Genomic DNA, 24,741 nt, shown 5'->3' on the forward strand with positions numbered 1-24,741 from the left:
ATGAAGTCAAGATCAAGTGTAGTTCACTGCATTCTAAATGTACTCTTGAAAGAAGGGAGCAATTCGCGGCCATCGGTGTGGTCAATCAGTTATTAGCGAACTCCGGGGCTCTCTCACCATTCACATAGTGCACCTAAATATAGAGTGACACTGTGGCACTAATTTGTTGAATGAAACGAAGGTGTGTTGGTGCTTGGGGGACTGAACGCCATTGTGGGGTAGATCTGTAGGGCACAGTAGAAATCTCAACACTCATCGTACGTAAGCGCGATTTGTGAACGTAACGACACGGGCCGACATACGACACGCTTCATCAATTTTCTTTCGCCTACGACGTTTCACGGCTGTTATCGATATATAAGTCCAGTGAAAATCTCAGTCCATATCTACTCGTGAAATTGTGCACGTACGTACATTGTTTAAACGGTATTGCAAAAGAGGAGTATCCTTTGCCGTCAGACATTATGACTGTCGATGGACTGTCAGATACTACTTAAGTAGTCAGTGGTTATGTCCATAACATTTTATGTGTATTATGTTATGTCTATTTGACATTACGTTATGTGTTTCTCAATTTGAGTGATTTTTTCCTATTTCGATTTTTCTTGTTATATCTTCTTTCTTATTATTATACGTAAAACGTAGTTTATATAGTTATTGGAAGAGTATAAGAGATGTCTCAACAAAAAGATATAATCAGCAGGATTTTGTCTTCCAATAAAAATAAGCAAATTTATTTTTATTTTAACGTCCTAGCACGTTTGTTTCATATTTCACATTTTTTAAATATTATTTTTGCTATTTTTGTTTATATCGTAAATTGTATTACGTTAACGTTTATTGGTTTATTTGTATATTGACATAATCGTTGAGGGTGACAGTAACATTGGTTGAAAATATCCTAAAGATTAATTTATCTTCATTCATTCAAGTCAGTCACTATACAATTGAGCTTATTACACAATTGAAGTGTAGAAGTTGTAAATTGTTTTATACCGAGGATGGTATCATTAAAAGGACATTGCACCCATGAATAATTTGTTAATGATTGTCGATACAGCAGTTTGTTTACAATTGGAAGTTGGACGAATCTTATATGTTTCTCAGTTGTAACTATGATAATTCACCAAGTGTGGATTGAGTAGGTACTTGAAATGGAACGACAGAATTGCTAATGAATAATTTTCTACCTCCTACATAGCAAATTGAAAATTTAAATTGGGATGAATTTTATTGTGTCGAGACGTCCGTCGATCGCATAGTTCGTTGTTCCACGTGATGATCTCCGATGACATCGTTTCTTTCACCAATGATTAATCTAAAATAGGACAAGGTTGTTCGATGGGAACAACGTTTGACAAACGTGATTCCCGGAAGTGGCTCGTTGTCTGTCATCCATCATCATCAAGACCCTTGTGTAGAAGTATCTCACGTAACTACGATGACTGCTGAATATTCAAAGTTCTTCAGAAATGATCGCGTTATCTTTCACTTGCTGCATATTACAATTTATTTAGCGCCCACGTTCTTTTTAATTAGACATATGAAAAGTGTACATAAATTAAACGACATTATTCTTTCGCATTTTAAAGAAAAACCCAAGATCTGGACGTTTAAATGGCTGTAAATTGGACATTCAGTGTTCTAAATATTCAAGAATTCCAGAAAGCCAATTATCAGAGGTTTCTTTAGAAATTCATATTTGTTTACAGGTTAAAACAAGAATTAATAGGATGAGGTGAATTCGATCGATTTAGTATTTCGGACAGAAAATAATGCCTTCGAGCGGGTCTTCTAAGATACCCAAGGTAGATAGGTCCACTAGTCCTCTGCCATGTAGGCCAGTGAATCCTGTTCAAGAATTAAAAGCTCTGTTTGCTGAACCACCCTTAAGAGTCTCAAATGGCGGTAAAGAACAAGATTTTCGTTTTGAGGCGGTTCAATGCTTGCAATCTTCGGCTTTTAAAGAAACCAAAATATTGCCGGATCGAGGAATGTGGAACAGTAAGGTGAACATATAAAAAGTATTTATATGAATTATAACAACAAAAATGTATAACAGAAAATACATACAGGTATCTACATTATGACTGACAATTAATTATTAATGTCGAATTGTTTTTGTCTGTTTATTTTAAGATCGAATTTATCCTATCCGTAGTAGGATTGGCCATAGGATTAGGAAATTTATGGCGATTTCCTTACCTCTGTTATAAAAATGGCGGTGGTGCTTTTATGGTTCCCTATTTTATCGCTCTTGCACTTGCCGGAGTACCCATGTTCCTAATGGAGTTATCATTAGGACAGATGATGACTATAGGAGGATTAGGTGTCTTTAAGATAGCTCCGATTTTCAAAGGTTTATATTTCTAATTATACCCGCTTAAACATTTCGCTACTACTTCACCATTAAATATTTTTACAAACAGGCATTGGATACGCCACTTGTGTACTTTCCTGTTGGACTAACGTATACTATATCATTATACTGGCATGGGCACTTTTTTACTTTTTGGTTTCTTTACGAATTGGTACGAAAATAATATGCATAATATTAATACGGTTACACAACAAATAGAATTTTTTAAATATTAGTTAAACATGTACATAGATGTGCCATGGAGAACATGCGGCAATCCTTGGAATACACGTTACTGTCTCACATCTTCAGAACGTTTAGAGGCGTTATGTTGGCCCGAAGAAGAAGATACGATATGTTCTACTTCGATTGGTAATTTAAGCCACACTTTACTGAACGATCCAGTGAAAGAATTTTGGGAGTAAGTTTGTATGACACAAGAAGAACTACCTACTGTAGTTCTTGTTCTATACTCGTATATATCATTTTTATTCTAAAAAGGAGGCGTACTCTTCAAATTTCTGATGGTATAGAAAACATAGGTTCAATAAGATGGGAACTAGCAGGTACATTGGCTATCGTGTGGATCATGTGTTATTTTTGTATTTGGAAAGGTGTGAAGTGGACTGGAAAAGTAAGATTCCATAATTATTTATAATTTATAAGTAAAATTGACTTATAATCGATATTAATTTTTGTATAGGTTGTGTACTTTACATCATTATTTCCATATGCATTGTTAGCAGTTTTATTGGTCAGGGGATTGAGCTTACCAGGGGCAATAGAAGGCTTAAAATATTATGCAACACCAAATCTTTCGAAACTCAGTGATCCCGAGGTATTAGAATCTTGTTACTTTTTTTGCTTTTCTGTCAATAATTTAATAAATGTTTATAGGTATGGATAGATGCGGTGACTCAAATATTTTTTTCTTATGCGCTGGGTCTAGGTGCATTGGTTGCACTTGGAAGTTACAATAAATTTAATAATAATGTTTACAAGTGAGTAACTTACGTTTTATTTAAACATAATATATTTCTTTCAAATAATTTTAATTACATTTAATTCAACTAATATCGCGTTTGTTTATGTGTTGTCACATAAAATATTGCATTTATTTTAGGGATGCGTTAATTGTTTGTACAGTGAATTCATGTACTAGTATGCTTAGTGGCATTGTTATATTTTCTGTTGTTGGTTTCATGGCTCACGAACAACAAAAACCTGTGGCGGACGTAGCAGCTTCTGGTAATTATGATAATTAATATTAAATTAAACTGCTTTTAATTTCTGTTATTGGTGTTAATATCTTATATTTTTTAAATGTTTTAACTAGGCCCAGGTTTAGCTTTCCTGGTTTATCCTTCCGCAGTTCTAGAACTACCAGGATCATCAATTTGGTCTTGTTTATTCTTTTTTATGCTTATCCTTATTGGCTTAGACAGTCAGGTAATTAAAAATATTTTAATGTGACGAAAATGAAATAATCAATTATTATGTTTTACAGTTTTGTACAGTTGAAGGCTTTATAACAGCCGCGGTAGATGAATGGCCGCGTCTTCTCAGAAAAAGAAAAGAATTATTCATAGCAATCGTCTGTTTTATCTCGTATCTTATTGGTCTTACTTGTGTTACTGAAGTGAGTAATTAACAAAAATTAAATTTTATCATTGTATATAAATCAATCACAGAAAAGAGTATTTTCATAATCCTTTCAGGGAGGAATGTATGTCTTTCAACTCTTGGATTCGTATGCCATTAGTGGATTTTGTCTCCTGTTTTTAATATTCTTTGAATGCATTGCCGTCTCGTGGGCATTCGGTGTAAATCGTTTCTACGATGGAATTCGTGATATGATTGGTTATTATCCATGTTACTGGTGGAAAATATGTTGGACCTTCACTACTCCTGCTGTTTGTGTGGTAAAATAACAACTTCCATTGTTAGACATATACATATAATTGTTAATTTACATCTCTGATCATGTCTAATTAAAATAAACTTTTAAATTAGGGCGTTTTTGCTTTTAACATAATCAAATTCGTTCCCGTAAAATATCTTACGTATGAATATCCATGGTGGAGTCACGTATTAGGATGGCTTTGTGGTCTTTCTTCAATGTTATGTATTCCTGGATATATGATTTATATTTGGTTTACAACATCTGGAACTATTTCTGAGGTACATTAACTAAACATTTTTTTCAATCATCTTATTAACTAAACAATACAATTTTTTCCAAAATTTCTCAATTTTACAAAATTTAAATCATATTTTTCTTTCAGAAATTCCGAAAATTGGTAAGAATAGAAGACGATGTTGCCACTTTACGATTGAAATTAAATCCCAAAAAAGCTGCCAGTATCGGTGCAGATCTCGAACTATAAATGTCATTGTACCTTTATTTGATATCATTAATGCAAGTGTGTTCTTTGCAGTGTATGACTGGGCAGAAGCATGATTTCATGTGTTGAACAGTATCATATCATATATTCATGTAATCATTTATCACAAACAAATAAAAACTTAGTGCTGGTATAAAGTGAAGTGCATTGACTATAATAAAATACAAAATATTCTTATATAGGACATATATAAACATATATTAAGTGAAAGTTTAATTAAAATAAAATAAATATTTTTATTTGTTATAGTTTACATGATAGATTTGTCTACTGTATACAATTAAATGTATACACTAACTTTGCTTATTTGGAAATTTAACATTTATTAATGGATATCAAGTTTATAACTTGAAAAAGAAGATTGCTTTAATTTGTATTAATCTATATACATAATTTTATATAAAAGAATTAATTAAGAAATATTTAAATTTATTTTTCTCTATTTTGCATTTCTTTAATACGTCCAATAAGTTGTTCCTTCCATTGTTCTTCTGATATAGCTTTTGCCCACTCTGGAATTGCTGTAACTGGTAAAGTAAAAGATGCCATCATAGATTTCACTTGATTGATTTTATCTGCATCCATATCTATATTAGACCGATTGTGAGGAGATGACCAAACTTCTATTGTTTCTGATATACAGTCCTATAAGGAATGTAAAACATTATCAATAAAAATATTAAAAGACAAACACAGTAACATTGCTCCGCAAATCTAAAAGAATACATACATTCTGTGATTCTAATATTGGGGATCTCAGTGTTTGATTACTTTCAGCTGCGTTAGTTATCCATTCATCATCCTAAGAAATTAAGAAATTGTGTAATATAGGTACTCATCATATATAAATGAAATATTTCATTAGATAATAAACATACTTCGTCTTCATACAACATCGGATCACTGTCAGCAGGAATCTGAGATAGTGGTACATATCCTGCCATTCCTATATCATCATCTTCACTATCCGATGCATTCGTTCCTCTATCAAGAGGTAAATTTGGTATATTTAATGATTCCTCGATGGGTTCTTGTGTAGGGTCAGGAGACATTGTGCATCACCTGTTTCCTATATTTACAAAAACTTTCTTTCAAAAATAAGCGTTTCTAACCTTACTTTTGTGTGTATATCGTTATTTTTTTTTTAAACCTATTAATACTTCTCATGCTAAAAGATAAAAGTAGGAACCATATAATTCCATTTCTTACCCTAATATTTTTAAGTCAAACAAGTTATAAATGTTAACGAATCTGTAACAATACAAAAATTTGATAGTTCACAGCTGATTCGTGTTCTTTGTAGTTTACTGTTTCAGTACAGTCTATTCAAACGAGCTACTGATATAAAGAAAATAATTAAACATTAATTCTTTTTAATATATTTTACTACGTGTTAAATGAATTCTTATATTTAAAAAGTATAATATATATTTTGATTTGTTATATTTATTAGAATATTTATTTAAATATCGATATAGTTATTTGATTTAAACAACGCATATATTCAAACTCATGAAGAAATATATAATTTATATCAATAAATATTATGTAATGAATATCATTGAATGTTTCCATTAAATAATATTTAAGAAATATATACATTATATGAGATAAATAACTATTTATTTACAATTAAATAAGTGAAACTAATTTTTATGACCGCCCTTGCGTACTTTATAATTGATAAATAACATTATTTATTATATTATACACATTATTTACATAATTGATTATAGCAAAATTACATTATCTATAATGTAAATCACATACTATTAAAAGGCTTCGATATTGGTATGACACTCCACAACGAGTACCACGAATTTACTTATTATTAACTAATAGAACCTTCAGTCTGATTTATATGAACGAAAGAAAGAAACGAAATAAAGATATTGCCAATGAAGAGAAGGATAAAATTCAATGATGAATAAATAAAATGCGATCTCTTTTGCTTCTATGAAAATTGGTAGTCACATGGACAAAAACTAGAACGTGCACGAAATATGGGCATAATTAAATTTGCCAGAAGGTTTCTGCCTTGTTGTATCTGGCTGACTAAGTTTATAAAAATATAACACATACATATATGTATTTCAAATACACAAACGACTACTAGACATCCGCAGTTGGACGACGAAGAATTAACCTGATAACCAGATTATGTCTGAACAAAAATCTTCTATGATTATGGAATTAGAAAATACCTTAGTCAAATTTATTTCATTTCGTTCAGTTTTGTACCTTGAAAATGTAATTGTGGGATAATTAATTAAAATCTAACGAAAAGGAAAGTTCGAAAATTCCCAAATAAAGATATTATGTCACGGGATTATCAATTTGAGTGACATATTAACTAGCCTTTCCTGGTTAACAGGTTAATTAAGAATAATACATAAATAACGAGTTAATATCATTTCAGTTTGTATCTAACGCACTTCCCTTCTGTGAAATTCATAACTAGGTGTAGAAATGAAAATAAATGTGAATTAAATCTGTAATTTTTTTACGTTTTAGAACGTGGGCGAACGAGTATATATCGTCAGTATGGTATAATTTTGGATACTACAACAGCTATGTTACTTATGCTATAGTTTTTATTGGCAGTAGTAATTACTTGTGGTATGGCTGTCGGTTATCAACTATCTGTTTCATAGGTAATAAGGATCACACAGATGAACACTTCAAATATTTTCGTATTGGTCGCAGTCATAATTACAAAACAAACAATTTTCACAATCATATCATAGAAACTCATTTAGTCCGATCGTCAAAGAAACATGGACCGACACACGTTCTAGGGATTCATATTAACATTTGGTTTTCTGTTCTATTTATCGGTTCTTCTGTTGTGAATCTTTTGTTGCATAAATCCTCGAATAGGTGCCTTCGTGCATATATGCAATCTTACATTTTCAAGGGTCTTGCTACATAAATATTGAGCGTAAATATCTCCTTTTAGTGCAATCTAATAGCGTGTTACGTGTTCGTGCATAATGAAGCTAATAATTCTTACCGTTGAGTCATTTAGCAGCAAAAGAAATACGTTTCAAAAAGTCTCTATGCCATGTGTTATTTCCACGTATTATGCGTAGTATAATTTATTGATTTACTCTTGCATATAGGAAAATTTTACAACAGTGAAACTGTGAGCTACGGCAAGCATGAACTGTAGATAGAAGTCAGCAAGGTTATCGTCACGATTTCTTTGTTAATGTTATAGACTCCCGACCTTTAGTCATCGAGTCTCCGAGTACCCGTGGTTCACGCGCGTTTGCAGCAACTCAGCCCTCATGACCAAGGGTTGTTTCCGCTGTAAACGTATATGTGGTCGTAATGATGCTCAGTGACCATGAGCAAATGGTATCGTGGAAATTTAAAAAAGTTGCCAAAATACTTGGTCATTTTTTCCGCCTTTTTGTCTTTAAAACCTATAGAACATTCGAACCAGTCAGAACGACTCGGACGGTTGAACTTTGTTAGATATTCTATATAGATAGAAAAGACAAGATAGATTATACAGAATAATTGCGCGCTATATTAGGCACGATTGCTGGACAGCTCCCAGTATTCTGTAAATAGTTCTATTAAATAGTCAACCGCATACAGTGTTTTCTTTTCTTCGAACGAGGATGGTCCTTTGAACCAACTAGTTCTTCGTCGGCACATACGTGCAAACACCAACAAAGCTGGAGCGATTTAGATCGCAAACAGCAATATAACACCGTGATTAAGTAATTACGTTCAAAAGAAAATAATAACTTCTTAGTTCCCTAAAATCCAGATGTACTTTCCTATTGCGCAAATAAAAACGTGTTTAGTTCAATTCATGAAGCGTAAGGATTTAAGCGTAATGAAGTCCGTGTCTGAAGTTCGTAACTTGTTATTTCAATGAAAATAGATATATATTACAACTTTAATTTTTTTAGAATGTACGTGTCGGACTCTTACCGATTAAATTCCACGGTGGCCTGCCTACGTGTATGACAGGAATGCTCCGTGATCCCGTTCACATGCTTATGCTCAGACCGGGTGGAAGAGTCCCTCGCCTGTTCTTGACGTAGAACCAGAAGGCCTCCGACTTCGCCGGGAAGATCCTCAGGCCCAGTCCGCGCACAGCCTGTATCGCGCAGGCTGTTGCGACTTGGCCGATGCGCAACATCTCGTGCCACTCGCGACCTCCTACCAGGACCAGATTCATAACCTCGATAATATGACTGCTCTTTTTAGATGTATCTTCCAGGTAATTATACCGCGCAACTTATTCTTCAGATTTTCATATGCTGGAAGAAACGCGACTCTTTACAAGTAAGTCTCTCCTCGCGTTCTCTATGAATTTAATTCCTGTAACGAACATTACTGTGTAACATCCATTACAGCGTATAATTCAGGAAATGATGAAATGTATTAACGAAGCGAAGCAGTACGAAAGAGAGATTTTCGATGCGTATATTGCTAAATGCAACATTTTTTACGGCAGTTATGTAGTCGTTCTATATATAGCTGCATTTTGTTTTATGCTTGGAACTTTATTCCTGTCGTCTGCACTTCCATTGAGTATAGAATATCCGTTTCCAATTAATTATACGGCAGTAAGCGTTGTCATCAATCTACATTACATTATCCTTTTTATCACATGCGCTGCACATGTATGCATGTGCGTATTTGGTGCGCTTTTACTGTGGTTCACAGCCGCAAGATTCGAATGTTTGGCCGTGGAATTCGAGGCGACTACAAATATTTCTATGTTGATCTATTGTATTAAAAAACAATTATATTTAAGGAGGTAGAGATAAGATATTATAATGTCGATTTAAATTCTATGTATTTGTATTTATTATAAGTGATTGTATTTCTAGATACGCAGAAGAGGTGATCGGCTGTTTTCGCTTTATGGTATTTTATTTTTTATCATTAGCAACATTTTTCGTGACAGGATTGGGAATTATATTGGTTATAGTAAGTATAATATATAATGTTTTGCGGACAGTACATAATGAATCGATGATGCAATTTGTGAACAGGATACTCCAACAATTATGAGGATGGAGTTTGTGAGTCACAGTTCATTCTCTCTCATACACGTTTACATGTATGCATGGCCAGCTGATTTAGTCCAGGATATAGTGAGTCGTGTTTATGCGTAATTGTTGTAATTTACATTGATAAAATTATGTTAAGCATAATTAACTACATATGGTTAATACTATATAATTCCTAGAGCGAAAACGCTTCAAGAAGCGCATATGATATGAAATGGTATGAACAGTCTTTAGAAATGCGGAAGTATATACTGAACGTATTGGTTTATCAGAAGCCAGTAACACTTAGTGTCGGTTGTTTAATGCCAGAGCTTACCTTACGTTTTTTTTGTTCGGTAAGACATTTCTGATATATATAATTTTGCATTCTTCTTTATAATATCATTTGCATTCTTGTACTTGGTATAAGTATATGAACGTCGGTAGTCTAACAACGAATGAATTAATCTGTTGACCTTTTAATGAGCAACTTCTGTGTCCACGGAAATTTAGATTAGCACAGAAAAATCATTTTGGTCAACTTTAGTATTTGCAATTCACTAGTAACATAAATAAAATGATTCCTAAGAATATAGAGGACTTTTAAGTAAAAAGACCGCTATCCTTAAGTTGTGACAAGTTAGCACGCTTTTCCTGGTTAACAGCGTAATTAAGAATAATATATACGTAAATAACGAATTGATATGATTGCAGTTTATATCCAACGCCCTGTCCTTCTGTACCGGTTTGCGTGCTATGGTACAAGACGAGCCAGAATAAATGTGTCCTAAATAGCTAATAGTCGAAATTAGAAATCACAAAATGATAATTGTGTGGAGATAGATAACTATGGATATATGTGCCCTAAATGGCTAATAGTCGAGATTAGAAGTCACAAAATGATAGTTGTGTAGAGTTCCATAACTAATTGTATCTATGAGAATACTTATACCTCTAAAGTTGAATCTTTTTAAAACGTACATGAATTAGATAAAAACATTGCTAGAGAGTAAATCTGGGTATCGTACGAATTGTTCTATTTATAGTTTCTTTACTTATAATTAATATACAGGAGAATGCTGGTAAATACACTTATTCCGTGAAATATCCATCCGCTACAACGATAACATCGAGATAAATGTAGACTCGTATTGACAGATTTCCTGCATGTTTAAAGTAACACTCCGTTCTTCGTTCGAATAGCTTTTCGTATTGCGAATAACAGTCATTGTCAGAAAAACTGAATATGTAGCCTATTGCACATATGCAATTTTAGTTTTTCAAAGAACTTTTAATTTTGCTATATGAATATTGACATCGGTTCATAATAATTTCCTATTGTATCTGTTAAATGTTGCACTCTTCAGTTATGTAATGCGACCAATGATTATGATCGTGGGTATACCACGATTTTTGGAGATGTATATTTTTACTGTGATTAAGAATTAAATCACGAATAAAGGTATGTATGATATTCTATATTCTACCTTTCATATTCTACGGGTTTTCCTACTAATATCAAGTTCCTACTAATTATCAAGGCTTGGGCATTATTTAAATATTTGAGAAATGATTATTTAAATGACATACCATCTTCTCTCTGTCTCTATATTATTTTTTAATAACGTTTCCTTAATTTATTTGACTAACTAAATGTTTCAAATTGATCAAAAAGTTATTAAATTCGTGTCTTTAATTTGTATTTTAAGTATTTTTTCAAGCTTATTCATTCGTTTTTACTATTTGATATCAAAAGATGTATGTTTCAACAACGGATTGTAGCGTGTAGTCGACGAAGTACTAATGTGCATTAAGTTTACTTACAGCGTTTTTACTTTGGTTTATCGCCGCGAGATTTGAATGTTTCGCCGTGGAATTGTTTCTAACAGAACTGTTCTAATATACATAGATATCGTGTGCGTGTGAAAAAGCAAATACTGTTAAGAGGTTACTGTTAAGAAGGTGAAGGTAATACTTTATAATATATGAATTAAATAGTATATATGATCTTTTTACTTTTTACATGAACGTATGAATTAATGACATTTAATGGTTTATAAATGATTTTTCTTTTTCTTAGATACGCAAAAGAAGTAATTAGTTATTTACGCTATTTGGTATTGTATGCTATTACGATAGGCACGTTAGTTCTGACTATATGTGGAATTACAATGATTGTGATAAATTTGTGTATAATATAACGTTGTGAGAGTACAGCTTCTAATTACATACACTCTGTACTCATGCAAATTTACATATACGCGTGGCCAGCTGATTTCATAGAGAATATGATACATCATACTAAATTTATAAATTACATTTGGTTAAGCATAATCTTTTTAATGTTTCCTCTTCATAATTTCTACAGTATAAACGTTTCACAAAGTGCATATGATGAAAAGTAGTGTGAAAAGTGATTGCAAATGCAAAAGTATCTACTGACTGCATTGATATATTAATATAATCAAAAACGAGTAGTTCTTTCGGTCACCTGTGTATTACAAGAGTTTTCTTTGGGTTATCACTGTTCGGTAAGCCATGTCTATGTTTGAATATCAAATTCGACTAATCGAGGATACCATATGAATAGTAAGTTCATACTAGTTCAGTACCTCTCCAATGTCTTCTCCATCTTAACTGCTTTGCGAGTCGTGGTGGAAGATAAATCGATGGAAGCGTGATCTAAATGATATTTCAGTTATGTAATGCATAATTTCTTTGTCATGACTCGTATAGTTGTCACAGTTATGTTATAGCTGTTATAATTATTTCATATATAATATAAAAGTATATACTAGCTATTAAATCTCTAACGTACCAGAAAAAATCTTTTTACTTCTATATTAACTTTGCCAACTTCTGTAATTGGATTTGAGTAAACAGGTTTAATGTTCAATTTACCATTTCTTTTGCAAAACGTCGCACGGGGTCGTTTACGTCTCTGAATATTACTTGTACGAGGTAAGCTGCTTCCTATGTGTCGTTCGGTTTGAGAATCACTGTACGCCCCACTGCTTAGGCTGATCTCCTTTCGTTCATGTAAGGAGGTTTGCTCGCGTGCAGGGGTATTGTAGCCGATTTTTAATTGTCAACAACTAAGTAACAAAGCCGAAAACACAATTTTTTCATTCTTGATTTTTGTCTTATTTAGACTCCAAAAGTTACTCCTTAATTTTCCTGACACTTGTAGCCGAACATTCTGTATAGGACATGTCTCACAAAGTATTTGTATATTTTTTATTACAATTAAGTATAACAATAGTCTGAATGCATATGGTATAAGCGAAGAGAGGGCGAATGTGAGAGATACTTTCATATAGGAAATAAGAGAAAAATGTAAAACCGGAAGTCCGTCCTAAATCGATAGGCGAAGACTATGTATAGTAAATAAAATAAAATACCTAATAGTAATTATAACGCAATGAATATTACGTCAAACTGATTGTTTATATTGTAAATACGCAGATGAAAAAATAATAATTCTTTATCATATGAAATTATATTTTCTTATAAATAAACGTATGAATAATTCGAAATAAATCCCGTCGGCACTATCAAAATATGATATATAAATATATTAATATAAATTAATTTTCTCAGCTTTTTTAGTAATATAAAATAACGTTGCTGTGCTGTAACAAATTTATGAATTAAAAGTTTCTTATAAGTAATTCCAACAATTTCTACTCGTATTAATGACTATCTAAATCTACAACATCCTTGAAAATGAAAGAGATAAATGATACACCGACGGAATTTCGATTCTTTTTTTAACGAGCAGATGTTCTTTCGAAGGCGGTTTGCTCATTGCCACTAAAAGCTTTGCGAATCACGAGAAATGCACCGCGACCATTCCATTTCGGGGCCAATAGAATCGCAAAACCGCAAATGAAACTCCATCATAATGGGCAAAAAAATACGTTAGGCAACCCGTTCGAAAGGTTACATCGCGAACGGTTAGGCTGACTCGTCTGATCGCCTAAAACAAGAAGAAAAAAGAGAAGAAAAAATAGGTAAAGATGGCCGATTGAACGTGATTCAGCGGTTGGCGATGTACGCCCCGAAACCGACCGGTCTCCTTCTTGGTTCCGGGAATCCGTACTCCGCCAATCGGACCTTCAGCAGCAGCTCCATTCACGGACAGTGTGTTCGTCTGGAACGTGATGATACAATCTAGAAAATTTACCGGCAATTCTACATCGAACTTCGCGCGTAGTCATCCGTGAGAAGAGGAATCTAAGTGACAATCAGTGGAGAACAGTGTGAGAATTTTTCGTGTCCGACGTGTTGTGTGACATGTGATGTTCTATGATAGAGAAACACATGTGACTGGTGGTAATTGAATTCGTTTATTGTTTGGTTACCATCGCTGATTTCTAACATTTTTGAGCATTTTTTGTTCATCTACGGATGAATTAATTATACACATTTTATGTTCAATTTTCGTATAGATTAGTCATAAGTGTGTGGTGTTATATACATAATTATTCTGTTTGTGTTCGGTTTTACGTTTCATCTTGCTTGTGTGAATACTTAGCTTAAACATATGTAATATCTGAATTGTTGTTTCAGAGTAGTCATATTTATATTTACGTTACAACTATCATAGAGAGATACATAAACTACACATGTTTTAGTGTTTCAAACTTTACTTACGTCAAATAAAATTATGTATTTCGTCATATTGCGTAACATCCGTTAAAATTTTAAAAGTAAGGCAGAGAAAAATCTTTTTCATAATCCACCATTTGAAAACAAACAACACTTACATATTAGCTGAAAATAAGCATTATTACACAGCTATTATCAACACAAATGTAGATATTAATAATACTTACATATACTTGAAATTTTAACAACCCTTTTAATATTTAACGCACGTTAAAGTGTGTCTACGATTCACAAGTCTACAAATAACATAAAATACTCCCAATTATCTCACCTCAACTAGTGCATCCCTAACTCATTGCAGCAGAACACATTTCTCAAAATCGACAACTATCGCGAATTGTTAACTAACACTTGGAACATTCGATTCGTTGACCGTATTATTCAAGTGTGTATATCCGGGGAAACGGGAAACGTAGACCATCCGGTTTCTCGTTCGAAACTGATACAATACAGGGTCAGTGGTGCTGCAAGGATTCATCGGAGAAATCGGCGAGCTCCGATGACGCACGTGGCTCGTTTCAAGGAAACGCATGAATCGACCGATGTGCGAGTCACAACGATTTCAACAGTGACTTACCTGCTGCTTTGCTACACATAAGAGTATTTTTGGATGATTGGAATTCGACGAAAATAATTTGAGAGCAATTTTGAAAAGTAGCATGATTCAAGTTTGATATTATAAAAAAAAAAAAAAAAATAATAAAATCTAATACCAAAAACAGATAAATGAAATTGTTTTTAAAAAAATATTTGTAGATACATATCCATGTTTGAGCAAAAATAAACACATGTGATCGATCTTATTGATCGAGATGTATTACTTCTATCTCTTAATACAAAGTATCAAGCTAAGAATGACAGATACAAGTTAAAGATTAGATTAAGAGGGCATACTCTAAAGTGTTATCTATGTACATTGTTAGGTACTTCAAAGAAGAATATCGATCCTAAAATATGAAGTGATTCGTAAAAATAAACGATCGGCTTATGTATATACCTACACTCTTACACCTACATATTGCATATGTACTCGATGAATCATGGACAGTTTGTGGAGATCACGAGTCATATAAGCTGATCGTGGGAAATGAAACCGTATGACAATTTCTTGCGGACGAACCGGAAGATTGTATCAAGCAGTCGAATGGAAAACGGATCAAAAGCGGATCGACAAGTAAATAATTTTTATATTACAAAAAGCATGCAGAAAAGACACTCGAGGAAGATCAGATATTTTAACATACAAAATACAAATATATAGTTATTAAGGGATCCAACTTTCTTGTTTGTTATCAACGAATGTACGAATCTGAAAAAAAATGCGTGATTTGACGATATGTTGGCGAGCAAGCTTGAGATTTATGCCATCGGTTAATCAATACGGATGTGGCAGCAAATTAAATGTCGTAAAAGGAGAAAAAATCGAAGAAAACGATATGGAATCAGAGCCCGTGATGGTTCCATCTGGTAACTATTTTTATTTTTAAATATATTATTCGTTGAAATAGACAAAGAGAGTATTTAGATGATGATTATAGAATTTAGATGATTATTATTATCTACTATAGAAATACAGCGTATATTTGAAATCCTTTATCAGATAAGGAAGATATTCTTACTGAAAAAGAAATTAATCGAAAGAATTAATATTATTATGCATTTAGATCCGTCGGAATGGAACTCGAACCACATCGCATCCTGGATTTCATGGTGCAGCCAGGTGTTTTCCATAAAACCACCACCGAGTACAATTAAATTTCCATCAACCGGCAAAGAACTATTAAAATTATCGTCTGATTATTGGCAAGCTATTCCTGGTGGAAAAATTTTGGCACGACACCTTGGTTACCTTCAATTCCAGGCAACTGGTGTACAAACGCCGGATTTGTTGCAAGAGGAGAAGATTGATGGTAAGTAACCAGAATCGTAATATACGTAAAATCTTCCAGTTTTTTCACTCAGACAGCTATTTTTAAAACAAAGATTTTAACGATTGTAATAAATTTTAATATTCAAGTTATCGATATATGAATCAACAAGTGTTATTATACCGTATCAAGGCAAAAAGAGCATAAGTATTATCTTGATTCACAAAACGAACTATATATCATTCTCTAGTATTTTTATTGCTAAGTATTTAGCTATAGTACCCTGATAAAGATTTGTTGAAATATTATTTACTGCTACAAAAATATTGTCATACACGTAAGTATTCAAGTGTCATCATTATCTAAATTGCGAATTTTATAATAGGCTTTCGATATAACACCTGTTATATAATATTTATGCAATTAGTAACATATCCCACTTAGTAAATTATTTATCAATTGTGCTCATAAGTAGAATATATAAAGCGGTGTTCGATATAAGTTCTTGTGTTTTTTCAAAGTTAGAAATTAACATATCGACATCATTTATTATAATTCGTAAAAGTCGGTGTAACTGAGCAATACGGATTGAATTCCCGCAGTAAATCCAAATGACGCCGCGATTCATGGAGCTTAGGGAAGGTTAATAGGGGTCCAGGTTGGATTGAAAGTGACCGGAAGAGGCTAACCGTTCCCTAGGGTAGGTCCTAGTCCACTGGTGAACACTTCAACCTTATCTTAGGTTTTAACGAGGGCGCGATCTATTAGAGATAAGAAAGGTCCGGCAGAAAAATAAATATCGTAGACGATAATAGTCTCGTTGCTCCCTTCGTTTATTTTTATCCACCACGGACTTCCGACTTAACGAAAACTAGATCCTGATCATTTGTATTATCGATTCTTTATTTTACCTTGATCACGAACAATATATTTCATTTTGTTTTCTCCATAATTCTATCAAATCAAAAATAAGAAATTCAAATACCAAATAATCGAAGCGCAATTAAATTTTATACGTAATTTTATAACTAATTTCGATCTTAGAAAAATAAAGCTTCGACCGTTAAGCTTGGAAATGAACTTTAAAAATGCAAAAAAAAAAAAGAAGATAAGAAGCATAAAGACACTTGAAAACATGGAAGCAGATCTGACAAAAAGAAATTCTTACCTCGAAATTCATTTCACAGAATCAATCAAATTCATTCAAACTTCGTAACTAACTTCAAAACTATAAAATCCAAATTCCATCAACTAGGAAAATATAAAAATACGTTTATGCAAATAATAAATTCAACTTCGTTGCCTGTATAATTTTATCGCGCCGACCATATGATCAATTCAATCAGATTTCATAGTTCTAAACGCGAAAGATTCAATTGCAGCGCATGAACTTGGGAAATACGAAAGAAAGATAAAAAGGAATAAACACACATGAAAACGTGAAGACAGAACTCGGGACAAAAAGTACTTACCTCTCTGACTTCGCTCAAAGCGTGCAAAAGTTATTCGCGTTAAAGCGTTTTGCGCGCGCGAGCAAGGAGCTGTAACTAGAGGTGATACGGAGTTGGTGTAAGAGAAAAAGAGCGATCCGCCTTTTGGTCGACGACGGATGAAAAGCGAGAAGAGGCAAGAATCTTGGCAGCGTAAGCCTCCGAGATATATCGTCCGTTTGAATAACGTTGTAGGTGCTCTTGGGGCACACTCCGCGCCCGGCAGCGGCCGTTTATTAAACGAATCAGTGTTATCGTGGTGAGAGAGCTCTCATGAATAAACCATCGAGTGTTTAGGGCGGCGGGAAGGTGGTGGCACCGCCACCCTGGGGTTACGGCCTCGCAGTAACCGCTGCCACCCTTCTCCTTTGCCATCTACACTGTCTAGGGAGGGGATAGCAAACTCTAACGGTGCTAGGGATGGTAAGCTCGCCACGGGGTGCGGCTATATTGTTTTCTTGATGAGCGCGAAACATCCCCCGAATCTCCTGGCGTATACGGGATAATTTCAGGCGTCATCGTCGTGCGCCGCGAAACTGAAAACGCCTTGAAACCTGCATCTAGCGGAGTCATCATCTTCTATATTGTACATCATTATATATATATATATATAATATATATCTTATAATGAATATAATTATATATATATATTCTTTCTTTCATTTCTTTTTCTGGAAAGGTTACTGGGTTATCTGGAAAGGTGAAGAGAATCATTTATACGGATAGATTTGCGGTAATCGATCGAAAATGATTTTTGTTTGAATAAGATTTAGAATGTTTGCTTACAAAGAATAACGTGGTCTGGACTTCTTTTTTCGGTGTATAAAATTATTTCATAAATTTTTGGAAACTGGTTGGAAGTTATTTAAAACAACGTTTTAAACAACGCTTTCGGAATTATGAATGATTTGTATTGTATGGTATAGGTAAGATTTATGCTCGGAGAAATTATAAATTGATAGGTTTATATAATTTTGGAAATCAGATTTCGTACATACTTCTGAATTTACATTGCGAAAACGGTCGGTGGTTTCAATTATTCATTTCGTTGTACGATAGGTACAGGTATGTTATTTAATTTTTTTTATAATTTCGCTCAAGTGACGTAGGTTTCGTAAAATTACATTTGATAAAGAAAAGAAGGAAGAGAAAGGAAGGAAAGGATATCGAACAGTCAATCAAACTCCGAATAAGTAATAAATTCATGAAAAACTCACAACTGTCGGAAAAAAACGAAAGTAGGTAATTATTTTAATCAAGAAATTTTCAAAAATTTTTCTCTCTCTTTTTTTTTTAAATTAGATTAAAGATGTATAAAAAAAATGAAAGTATCTATTAATACAAAGATATAATCAGAAAAAATTTGAAAATGAAGAAAATGTCAAATTCTTTAAATTTGAACTTGATTATTAATTTTAATAGTTGTATCTTTAGGATAATGAGAAAGTGGTTGAAGTCACTATTGTACAGACGTGTAAAAGCATTCCGTTCACGGGAGTCGGAGTGGGGGCGATAAGGGCTGAAATCACCGGGGGCAAAGGTCGCTCAGTTACTCTCTGTCCTCCGCCTGGTGCGTTTTATTCTGTGCGAATTCACGCTTTATCGTTATCGTGGATCAAAATTTCGTACGATACGTCCGTATATGTACACAAATTTGTGCGTATAAAGAAACGTCAACGAATACGTCACGTGGTTTATTTTTTATTATATTATTTTTGTTATTTTCAATTAGGTTTGTCTTTACTCCGTAAAAATTCAAAATCGTACTCATTATCGCGGGAAAACTTTAAATTATCCTTTAAATACACAATATTGTGATGTAGTGTATAGATACATAATAGGTACCGTTTTTCAATTTTAATGGAACGTTGAAGAAGTTGAAAGTGATTAGATAAAATAACCAAAAAAAAAAAAAAAAAAAATGATTCGGATCCAGGGAAATCAAATATTTATATTCTTTTTGATTCATGCGATACATTTATGAATCGGATGTTGTGATATTTTAATTTAAAAATGGAACTTTATTTCGCATAGATCACGTATCGTTATAATAAAATTTGTTATTAGAACAATCGTTTATGCTCATCGATCTCCAAATTTATGATAAATTATCTTGAAAATATATGCTAATCTGAGTTAATATCGAAAAAATTGGAAGATTAAACAATAAAGAAAGATGATTTTCGTATTACGTACCGTCGTAATGAGATTGATAACGTGCCAGCCGATCACCGTTGCTCACGCGGTGAAGGATTAGGCGACATAGTTCGACGCGTAATGTGGAGGATTCAAACACATCCGTTGCATCTTCAGCAGGACACCAGATTCCATCCATCGGCAGCTGCCATTCTTTACAACGGTATCTGTTACTATATAGCGTTAACTTTCTCGCGAATTAAAAATTTACGAAAATACTTTTTTCACATTCATAAAACTTTGTAGAGAAAGAGTTCACGAGAGAAAATTTAAGTTACTCTATTGAGTTAATCTATCAAATTTCGTTTTGTATGCTAATATTATAACAATTTACTTCATGTAAGTAATTTTTATAGATATTTTTTGTCACTATTGAAATTAAATTGAAATAGGGTAAGGGGCGAAAATTTTGTCCGCGTGCCTAATTTCGTCTCATGATTGATCTTTGTTGTTAGGTGTTCCAGCTTGTAAATCGCTTGAAATAGAAAATAAAAAAGCCGCTGCATAAGTCACGCAAAAAACAAAGAAATTCGTCGTTTCGGAGTCTGCTGTAACGCTTTTTCTTTTCGCGACTAGTGCACTGTATTATTTCTTAATATTTGAAGTCGTATTTCAACATCCAAAGTATGTAACTCTAGTATTTATTTTTGGCGGTGTATAGTATAGTAGTATTTTTATATTCCGAATTGGCAATTTCGTTTTATCACGTATCGATTAGAACTGGCAATTATATTAAAAAATGGCATTGTGTCTAATTTCATTGCTCTACAGAGATACCTCGGGTCGAAATTATGAACGTGTGTTTTCAGAAAGAATTTTGAAGTAGAGTCATCAAGCGAAAGGGAGGAAATTGAAAATGTGGTCTGTTTTATATGTGACAATCAATTTTCACCGGGTGCTTCGAACGGTGCTACAAGCTACGCACATTTATATTACAAATTAAGTAATTTGTATATAATCTTTGTATAGATCCATCATTTGTCTCATATATATATAGCCATAATATATATATAGGGTGTCCCAATATTGATAGTACAACCTGGAGGAGGTGATCGTACATAAGAAAATAAGTCGAAGATATGGAACAAATTTGTTTCATTCGAGGTTTTGTTTTTGATAAAATCGGCTTTGAATTTCCTCCAGAGTACGCATGCACTTGACTATGTCGTGGTTTTAATATAAACATTTTTTTGCAAAAAGTAAGCGAACGAAATTAGGAACATTTTTCTTAACAACTGGAAAATGCATACTGTTACGTATATATTTTTTACTTTGTTCGTATGAACTTTTATAAAACATTGATTACGAATCTTCGTTACTAAATTTTCAAGATAATTATACAAATTTCCTCGGATTAGAAAAATTGATTTAGTTATGGATAACTGCCAAAAATGCTTCCAGAGAGGAAATTTAGGCACCTGAACCTAACGTGATTTTTTAAGACACAAGGTATTAATTTTTTCGAATTACATTATTAAGACAAAAATTCTGACGGTAACAGATATAACATGATAAGATTGATAATAAAACGAAGAACGAAAATAAAACTTTATAAACATACTTGATAAATTACAACTCATTTGATTACACCATGTAACATAAAATTGTTAAAAAGAAGTTTACATCCTACAATCTGTAACTTATCAACTCACTAATATCATTAGTTGATAAATTTTTTCTTAAGATGATCCTGATGCCGTCAAATCCCTCTAATCCTCCGTAGCTACCAAGATTCCTTCTTTTTCGTCCAGTAAAATTTCAAATCGCAACTTCGGTTAGATTCACAAAGAAAAGCACTGTTGAAACAAACATGAAATAAATTAAATACATAAAAGAAGAGAGTAGAGATAACAGGCAGTGGATGATCGCAACCATCGCTATACTCTCAAGGTTTCGACGAATCGACCTCGAGGAAATCACGGCCTGTTGGTGCATGCGTGTTTCTGCTTCTTGTCCGCAGAGAGGTTCAGCCTCCTCCAACGAACTTGCTCCCTGATTGGATCGACAGCTGGAGCTGTGGGTTCCGGGGCGGTCGGAGGCGGACAGGTTCAACTCTGGCAATTCCTGCTGGAGCTGCTCTCGGATTCGTCCAATTCATCCTGTATCGCGTGGGAGGGCTCGAACGGCGAGTTCAAACTTACCGATCCGGACGAAGTCGCGCGTCGATGGGGCGAACGGAAGAGCAAACCGAACATGAACTACGACAAATTATCGCGAGCACTCAGGTAAACAGAAATCTTCAGTTTCATTTACTGATGACTTTCTTAAATCAAATGAAAATTTTATTCACGAGTTTTCTGATTTCTTATTTTTTTTTTTTGTTATAAGCATGTTCATATGTATGTTTATGTCATATGTATATGTAAGAGTTAAATGTTTATGTAAGTACTTACTTCGGTGTAGATATTAACACTTTACCTATCGCTTACCATTGAGGTTGCCACTTACTAACGATCAACTTAGTTGCGCATGGACACGTCGGCAGTACCAGCTCGGTCTTAGCTTTCGCGAAGTCTTGCCTATTTGTAAAACTCTATAACATTAAAATCAAAACGTGAGAGATTACTCGTTATGTCATTCTAATTTCTTTTGTTTCGAAGCAGTGTAATTTTATTATAGTTTATAATTGTCACGGTAGCATTATTATATTTATCTTATGTAATATAACTATTTATAAACTAATATATGTATAATACTTTCAAATAACTACGCCATAATCTGACAAATTATCTAAACAAAACTCTTCATTTTCATTTATCTTGATACATGGTAAACGATGAAAATTTTTTAAATTTGCAAAAATATCGACAACTTATTGTACAGTTACTAACAAGCGTATATAAAATATAAAAGCTTCCAGTCGGTAAGTGTTGGCATCGAAAAACCGGTTAATAGGTTATCGGCCGATAAACGATGGCATCAAAAAGCTACTTAGTAGCTTCCGGTAGATAAAGTATTAAATGTATTTACATTTACGCAGTAGATATGAAAAGAAGCCTATACATTTAGCGGAGCAAGATAGCTACTCCATTTGCTCTCCATGACTTCATCTTTAATATTTTTGATTTTAGTTTTAGAGTTATAAGCCGTTATATGTACTAATAAATCATATAGTAATGGTATTAATACTAACACCCTATTCTACTTACATAGTTCGTATCTCGCTTATTGTTGGTTAACCTACAATACCTACAGCAATCTACATATATAATTTGAAATATGATAGGTACTTAAGTTCATTCAATGAAAGAATTCAGGTGTCCTACCTTCATGATTACATGAAAAAGAATGAACTTACCTTACAGTTTTTATTGCTATTACATTATTCACTATTACCTATCTATATAATTCGTTATTTTATTACTGTATTATATTTCAAATATATTCGTTTCGCAGATATTACTACGACAAAAATATCATGACAAAAGTGCACGGGAAACGATACGCGTACAAGTTCGACTTCCATGGATTGATGATGGCTTGTCAGACCCAAGCTGGTGTCACATTGGAGGCATCTCAATCGAGCCGAGGTACAGGCGCGAATTGTCATCCTCATCATACGCATCATACTCATCATCTGTATCCGACAGGACCATCGAGTTCGCAACATCCATCAGCACCTCCACCACCACCACCACCACCACCGCCACCTCCGCCACATTACTGTTGGCCTTACCACAGATACTCTCCACCAACGTAGCATAAAGATTTTATTGTTTTTCATTTGTGACAACATGAACAATTTTTTGTTAAGTTAGATCATGCGTAGGATATGCAATAGGCATACCAGTGCATAAAAGCAATTGTAAATTATACTGCTATTTTAAAGATTTTAAAGGAATAGATAATTTCCAACGTAATTTGGAAAGGTTATATAAATTTTTTGTTAAGCATTCAGCGATAATTAATTATTGGTAGATCTATTATACGCGTGTAATTAATGGTTTTTTTTTTAAGTGTAATATATAAGATAAATGTTAACTATAAAATAAGTATGTACAACAGATAAATTAAGTACCTAAATATTGTAGGTATAGTTGTTGGTAGAGAAGAATAAAATTATTGTATATATAACTATATTAAGATATTTAGATAAGCATATATAAAGCAATAGTGATGTCTCCGTTAAAGTTTTGGATAGGAATTGTATTTATATGCACTTCTTTAATGTTGGAATGTACAGTTTGTAAGCATAATTTTTTATTTAATGAATGTTAAGGTGCTTAACGGTTACCGTAGGAAAATAAAGCCCTGCAAAACTAAACATTTTAATTGTTCATTCTTTTCTATAATTTATCTCATTTTTTTTAAAAAATGCATTCAAGTTTCATTCTATATCATAGATGAGGTATAGAACGACATCTATAATAAAATAGATGAAACCTTTAATGAAACGTGAATTACCGACACGGAGAGGAAATGACAGTGCCCACGCAACCATGGTCTTGGTTGTTCCCGGACTAATGCTACACCATGCGGAGAAGTACTGAAGGGAACAAACGTTAGCATATACAAGAATTTATAAAATTGGGGATATACTCTGTATGGTTGCTATTTAGTATATATAAGAACCTATATGTTCGACCGTTCGCGGAGAGTCGCATTCGCGATAGATCGCGTCAACGGGAGTCGTAAATTTCCGTTACGATTAGATCATCGACGCCACGAACTGATCGATCCCCTATTTCATTTAGAATAATAGAAGTGGTTGAACTAATTATAACAGGTTACAAT

The 24,741-nt window shown here is 33.3% G+C and overlaps 4 protein-coding genes across 7 annotated transcripts; 3 read left to right on the top strand and 1 right to left on the bottom strand.

Annotated features, from left to right (window-relative positions):
* Positions 1-56: 56 nt before the first annotated feature.
* Positions 57-4,893, top strand: Gat-1b (GABA neurotransmitter transporter-1B). 4 transcript variants are annotated; one of them, XM_072002398.1, is made up of 14 exons: positions 57-181; positions 1,713-2,009; positions 2,140-2,359; positions 2,430-2,531; positions 2,612-2,780; positions 2,861-2,993; positions 3,063-3,197; positions 3,257-3,360; positions 3,483-3,607; positions 3,696-3,808; positions 3,867-3,998; positions 4,078-4,281; positions 4,373-4,540; positions 4,645-4,893. In XM_072002398.1, exons 2-14 carry the CDS (start codon positions 1,776-1,778, stop codon positions 4,744-4,746), a joined length of 1,941 nt encoding a protein of 646 aa, XP_071858499.1. In that variant the 5' UTR covers positions 57-181; positions 1,713-1,775; the 3' UTR covers positions 4,747-4,893. The 4 variants fall into 4 exon arrangements, with proteins under 4 accessions (XP_071858499.1, XP_071858490.1, XP_071858507.1 ...); XM_072002389.1 differs by lacking the exon at positions 57-181 and adding an exon at positions 219-406; XM_072002406.1 differs by lacking the exon at positions 57-181 and adding an exon at positions 449-1,432.
* A 211-nt stretch (positions 4,894-5,104) lies between these two features.
* LOC139986802 (male-enhanced antigen 1) lies at positions 5,105-6,107 on the bottom strand. Its single transcript, XM_072002429.1, has 4 exons — positions 5,974-6,107; positions 5,643-5,833; positions 5,495-5,566; positions 5,105-5,409 (listed from the first exon to the last, which is right to left on the bottom strand). The coding sequence occupies exons 2-4, from the start codon at positions 5,814-5,816 to the stop codon at positions 5,194-5,196; spliced, it is 462 nt and encodes a 153-aa protein (XP_071858530.1). The 5' UTR covers positions 5,817-5,833; positions 5,974-6,107; the 3' UTR covers positions 5,105-5,193.
* A 2,884-nt stretch (positions 6,108-8,991) lies between these two features.
* LOC139985934 (uncharacterized) lies at positions 8,992-10,755 on the top strand. The gene is made up of 6 exons (XM_072000840.1): positions 8,992-9,069; positions 9,141-9,547; positions 9,621-9,720; positions 9,786-9,887; positions 9,983-10,138; positions 10,497-10,755. Exons 1-6 carry the CDS (start codon positions 8,992-8,994, stop codon positions 10,560-10,562), a joined length of 909 nt encoding a protein of 302 aa, XP_071856941.1. The 3' UTR covers positions 10,563-10,755.
* A 4,479-nt stretch (positions 10,756-15,234) lies between these two features.
* On the top strand, positions 15,235-24,271 carry LOC139987115 (DNA-binding protein D-ETS-6). The gene is made up of 4 exons (XM_072003034.1): positions 15,235-15,920; positions 16,118-16,363; positions 21,968-22,232; positions 23,404-24,271. Exons 1-4 carry the CDS (start codon positions 15,773-15,775, stop codon positions 23,705-23,707), a joined length of 963 nt encoding a protein of 320 aa, XP_071859135.1. The 5' UTR covers positions 15,235-15,772; the 3' UTR covers positions 23,708-24,271.
* Positions 24,272-24,741: the final 470 nt, after the last annotated feature.

This window comes from Bombus fervidus, chromosome 1 (assembly GCF_041682495.2).
Source record: "Bombus fervidus isolate BK054 chromosome 1, iyBomFerv1, whole genome shotgun sequence".
NCBI lineage: Eukaryota > Metazoa > Arthropoda > Insecta > Hymenoptera > Apidae > Bombus > Bombus fervidus.